The following is a 6,100-nucleotide window of genomic DNA, read 5'->3' on the forward strand; positions in this document are numbered from 1 at the left end:
AGTTTTCCACGCTCATCACTATGTTTGGAACCTCTTGTAGGCGACTTCCTCTCGTAAGCGACCACGGCCACTTTTAGAGCTAAAAGTGATAGAAAGTGGAGCAGAAATTCGGCAGAAATTGGATAATAAGGTGTTGTAATACAGTTCAACCGCTATTAAGCGGCCACCTATTAAACGGCCACCCTTATTAGGCGACCAGTAATCAAGTCCCGATGAGGTCTTTTCTATTGTTTTTATCTCTATTTAGACGCCAACCCCTTTTAAGCGGCCACTATCCATTTCCTCGAGGGTGGCCGTTTAATAGGGGTTGAACTGTATTATCGCAGTCCTTGGTAGTAAAAAACACGGAAATTTCTCATTGGGAAGTACCGCATTTTTTTTCGAAATTGACCTTTTCATGATGAATAAATCATTTAAAAATTTAAAGAAAAATGCACATCTACTGTACTCTACTAGTCTTAAAAGAGACGACCTTTTAAAAATGTCTTATAATTACAGAAAATTAGAACGTATTTACTGCTCAGTCAAGAACAGTGAACAGTTAACATGCAAATCACCAGCAATATAATAGGGCTGTCAAATTTAAACTTAGCAATCCAATCCTTATTAGCTGATGTTCAGTCCCCCTAACGTTTTTTCGGGGTCAAGTTCCCTGCAGGATTTTTTTTTTTTGGCGGGACGGGGGGGGGGGGGGGGGGGGTCGGAGATATTCTACTGTCATGATCTGAATCTTGACACTCGCCAGAATCAGATTGCCTGGAATAAGCTTCAAACAAATAATTTTTATCTTCCACACAGTCGTTTTTCTTTACTGTCAAAATTCTACTCCGAGGGAAACATAACTAAGTATCAGACACATTTAACTGCTATTACCTAACTGATGGGACTGCATTGCATATTTTGTGTTTGATTTTTTGGAAATATCTTCAATAATATCTTCCCCTTGTAATAAAATTCATTTTTGGCATGCAGTGAAGCAAGGTTTTAGCTAGGAATCTCGGAGTGGCCGTCCAGAAACAAATATGGGGCCAAACGGCTTATTCCCCTAGAGGAATAAGAAAATTTTGCGAAATTGAAGCTTTTTTCAACGGTTGCGTTTTCCACGATTCTCAGCCGATAAATTTAATGAATCGATTGGACTTGGATAATAATGCATCGAATACTTTGTCAAAAACTTAAAATAGATTGAAACAGCCTGTGCTAACTGCATCAGTTGTGTTAACACCTCAATGTTTCTCTTTGATTACGACATTTGTTTAACGTTGATCTTAGCGGCCATCTTAGGGGAAGCTCAGTGTTACGGTTCACCAAGGGTGTGCACATCTGTGTCCACAATCATCATTTACACATGTCAGTTGTGAAATCACTTCAATACGTCGAGGCTTTCAAAACACGGTATGTGCTTGCTTAAGTGCTTAAGGCTTTTCTGCAAGGGTCTTTGGCTACCAGTGTCCATATGAGGTTGCTGCTCACAAAATGTGTCAGCCTTGGAAGGGGAAAATGAACGTTTTTCTAATTGAATAGAAAACCAGGACCAAGAAATTAAAACTGCAGGATAAAGTGGCTGCAGAGGTGCCCTTCAGGCGAGTACAGTTTGTGAGCCCTACAGTGCAGTTCTTTCTGCAGGATTTTTTTCCCTTCACTTAATTCTTCTTCGCGCGAATTTGTTTTTTCAGTCACCCTCCCTTGCATGAATTTTTTTGTTTTGTTTTTTTCCCCACCCGCCAATCACTTTTTTAATGGTCCGTCCCTTAAAGGTTTGCTTTATGGAAACTCTTCAAATATTCCTGAAGACTCTACGGCGGCAAGTTAAACCGCAAATTAATTAGATTAGACTTTGAGGCGGTGCAGTGGTTCTTTACAGATTCCAAAACTGACTTTTTCTCACCAAAAAGGCTCTCAGGCGTCGAGAAGTATAATGGGACGAGGAAACTCAGTTCCTCAAGTCTACAGATTTCACGACGTTTTGTAAAGGTTATACAGTTTTTTATGCGTCTGGTTGTTTCAAGTCTTCAATAAGGTAACGCTGTTTACCTTCAATAATATCTTCTCGTTTAAATAGGTTTTGATATCGATATAATTTGAAGTGGTTTCGTGAAATATCAAAACCGAAAACTACGATCATTGTTGGCAACGGAGCGAAACCATACTATCGCGTGACGATGTTATGACTCAATTGGTTCTTGTCATAAAGTGAGTCAGAAAAATTATCCAGAATCAACACCAATCTGCCGTTTACCGTTAGCTACTATTGCAGACTGCATGATGTTTAGCTGTCTTGCTGGTAACAGCTCCATGTAGTTCTAATAAACAAAGCCACTTATCGACAGCCGAAATCAAACCTTGATAAAAGTACGCTTGATATCACATATCCTAAGGTGAAATAAATTCGAAATTTGTGTTTTCCCCTGTACATCGTTGCCAAAGAAACTTGTTGGATTAACCTTATCCTAACTGTTAAGAAGAGTGCTCTGAGTGCTGCTACATCCAGGGGCTTTTAATTCACAAAAAATAACTCTTGCCCGCCTTGAGTGCCTATGGCTCGTACAGTGTCAATATAACACCTAAACAAAGCACATTATCTTAACCATTATTTTGCCCAAAACAAAAGATGGGCCCGGAAATCAGTAGAAGCTTCGAAACGATAATCGGAGCCCCTCATTAAGAAAATGGGTTAGTAAAAGAAAATTTTCAAGCGGCGTAATAAGACACTCATTCATACTTCTAAGACTCTGATTTGGAATAAGATATTTCTTTTCACCCAGATCTTTTACCTGTATCGTTACACTGAGAATACACGGCATCATTTTTGCTTCTGTAAATTGTAACTCCAAGTAAGGAGATGTCTTTGAAGATCGTCTTTATCAGGTAAATACGGATAACCTAAATCAGTGTGATCCAGCTGAGGGAACCAAATCTGCGACAGTCCATGAGCAAACAATTTCTTGAAGCCAGTCTGATGGTCTCTGAAAATCCTACTGGACTGTTTTGAATTGAATTCAGATACCTAAAACTATCGTAAAAGATTCGTCTTGTGTCAGTATCTTGCAAATTCTTGTCACTGTCATTTCTTACCGCAAATCACTTTACGGTGTGTCAAATCATAATGGCTGTGTCGCAGTTTTTCTCCCAATGCACTCAGATCAGTAGGAAAGGTTACTTTATTTAGAAAATTGAAACAAGGAATCGCGTATTGTACATCGCATTTGTGTGATCAAAGCAAAAATACAAGGCATTACTACTGAATTAGCATTCAGGAATCGAATGTTCAGTGATATTCACATAATATTGTAGAATATTGTAATTGCAACTGCTAAGCTACAAAATAACAAAATTACAAGCAATTGTAAAGTTAATATATGAAGAAACGATCAATTCTATTCTATATAAGAACCCTATTTACATCGGGAGGCTCTTTAACGGCCTGTCTCGTATCAGATTGAGACTGCCTCACATGTTGAAAAGTTTACAACTGTTCAAAGTGAAGAGATTTTCTCTTGTCAAAGTCCATTATAGTTTCCAAGGTGCTACAAATTTAGGCTGAATGGAAATCTCCTGAATAAACAAATTTATTGAACCTGGGTGATATATTTCAAAACTGAGAGCTTTCATCCTCAGTGTATTTGACTGTATTTGAATAAGTCAATAAATTAACCACTTATTTTACAGTAAAAAGAAACCCTGGAAATTGTCCTTGTTCAACTGTCGTTCCATTACTGCTCTCAATACTGGTTAGAAAATCAAATCTAACTCCTGAACAAACAACAGTATGTTGACCATTTTGACCAAAACAAGAGTTGGCGCCGTCAGAAATGCAGGCTTCCAAACGGTGTCTGACCCCTTGCTCTATGTCAACTGGACTGTCGAAAAAAACATTGAAATCGTAGTAAGAAGCCAGCTCTGACTCGATACACATTGAAAAAAATGTTCCTGTTTTGGAACAAAGATCACGAGGACCCTGCAAACGTTTTATCTTAATAGCTACAGAATAATCACAATTTCTGCTTCCGCAGAGTGTTACTCCAAGTAAGGATATGTCTCTGTCGACCATAAATTTAAGACAGTCTTTTTTACCAGGTGAATAAGGATAACCTGAGCCAGTATGAGCCACGGAAACAAATCTGCAACATCGTTCAAACAATTCCTTCAAACCAGTACGTTTGGTCTCTGGAAATCCTACTGGAGTGTTTCGAATTGAATTCAAATATTTCACTATCGTAAAACATTCGTCTTGTGACAGTATCTTGCAGTCAAGAACAACATCAGCAAATTCATGTTGGGTCATCACTGGAAAACGTATTCCTTTCACAATCCGTTCTCCGAGAATTCGTCTTTTTTCACTCCCATCTGTCGATAAGCCTTGTTCTTCACATTTCTTTGTCGTCCACAAATTGACCGCTTTGAACAACTTTATCTCCTGAATGTTCAAAGTGTCACGTTCGACAACTGCTTCAAGTAACGATCTCTCAATTGTCGCAAATCCATCTGATTTCACAGCCTCTTCTGTCTGTTTATCGATAACTTCCCAGCATTGATCCACCAGGTTTTGCTCTTCGAATTTCCGAGCTTGTGGCAGGATACCGAAAACATTCGATGCATCTAAATTATCCTGCAGATATTCCGCACATTTATCAGCCAGTGAAGGCGCCATGTATTTCTTCGCTAAATACAACACTCCCGTCACATTACTTCCGCTCAAGATCACTTCATCGCTGTACATGTAACGAAACAACTCCAACAGACTGTCGTACTCACAGTCAGGCAGTTCAATAGAATCTGTAGTGTCCGCCAGCTCACCGTAAAACATGGCTTCAAACACAGGACTGCTAATCGACAACACAAACTTGTGAGCAGGAATCACTTGTTTACTTTCACTTTCGCCATTGCGCCCTCCTCGCACAACAAACTTGACATCGCTGAAGAGATCATTGTTGAACATGTGCTTGCTTCTTTCTCTGATAGTTGGTTTTGTTGTTTGCCAGTTTTTCTCGATCACAGACATGGCTATGTGGTTACAATCAGCGAGGTTTTCAGTTCTCCTGAAGGTGCTGTTTGTGAGAAATTCGTGAAACTGAATAAGTTGTACTGATTTGTCAGTCAACGGTGGTCGAACAAAGTTGCATCTCATCTTACTATCGGGTCACGCTTCACGCTAGCCTGAGTTTGGGTTCGTCAGGTGAATAGATTTTCAGTTCGACAGCTGTCGGGATCAGCTGTTAATTTTAACCCAGTGTCCGGTAGGTTGGCTCGGTCCAGAGTTTGTACGAACTCGTTACACCTGAGGAATCAGTCGTATTTAATGTGAAGCCAGCTTAATGTCCTAACGAAGATTAACATCCAGCTTAATATCCCAAGCCGGAATCTATAGTGCCTCCTTGAAAATGCTCGGCCGACAAAGGGGTGTACATAGATCGTAGATAAAATAGAAGATATTTCACAATTTTAAAATCACGCCACTTCCGAATTTATAAAAAAAGTTTTTATTATTGCTATTGTTTAAATTATTTCCCATTTCCTTGGTAAGCGTAGCCCTCCATAGTCTCGGATCCAAATAAGAATTTTAACATGTAGAGATATTCACTGTCACGAAAAGAACTACCCTACGCCTTTTTACAGTCGCAAACGGGAGAGAAACTACAAGATTTAAAGCCACATCAGCCTTAGCTGCTTTTCATGTGGGTCCTCTATCCTGGTCAAATTGGAATCTGGAGATGTTGGTTTATGTGAAAATGTTCGGCAACGTTCGTGTCACCTTCGGGCAAGTTTTGGAAAACCTTCGGAAATCTTTGGAAAGTGGTCAGAAATCTTCGGAAAGTCGTCATAAACGCTGTCATCAGTATGTCTAAAGGCAAGAACAATATCTAGGGACCTTTAGCACCGAGAGTTTTCATAGCGACGGCGAGGTCGGTGGACGAAAGATACTGGGGCGAGGACGGCGTTGTTCGCGCCAAAATATAAACCTTTAGCACCCTTCATTTTCCGACGGCAACTTGCCGAATTCTTTGAAAATGAACAAATTTAAGACTTGTCGAGAGATACTGTTGCTTAGCTATGCAGACAACAACATTTCGGACGAAGAATTTGTTCCATTATACGACTG

General features: G+C 39.7%; 1 protein-coding gene across 1 annotated transcript; it reads right to left on the reverse strand.

Moving 5' to 3' along the window:
* Nucleotides 1–3,423: 3,423 nt before the first annotated feature.
* LOC145464097 (BTB/POZ domain-containing protein 6-B-like) lies at nucleotides 3,424–5,182 on the reverse strand. Its single transcript, XM_081447910.1, has one exon. It carries the CDS (start codon nucleotides 5,126–5,128, stop codon nucleotides 3,659–3,661), a length of 1,470 nt encoding a protein of 489 aa, XP_081304036.1. The 5' UTR covers nucleotides 5,129–5,182; the 3' UTR covers nucleotides 3,424–3,658.
* Between the last annotated feature and the right edge of the window lie 918 nt (nucleotides 5,183–6,100).

Source organism: Orbicella franksi, chromosome 12 (genome assembly GCF_964199315.1).
Source record: "Orbicella franksi chromosome 12, jaOrbFran1.1, whole genome shotgun sequence".
Taxonomy (NCBI): domain Eukaryota; kingdom Metazoa; phylum Cnidaria; class Anthozoa; order Scleractinia; family Merulinidae; genus Orbicella; species Orbicella franksi.

Bases quoted from the DNA above. Each gene is read 5' to 3' on its own strand.
- LOC145464097 (XM_081447910.1), bottom strand. From the start codon at position 5,128: ATGAGATGCAACTTTGTTCGACCACCGTTGACTGACAAATCAGTACAA.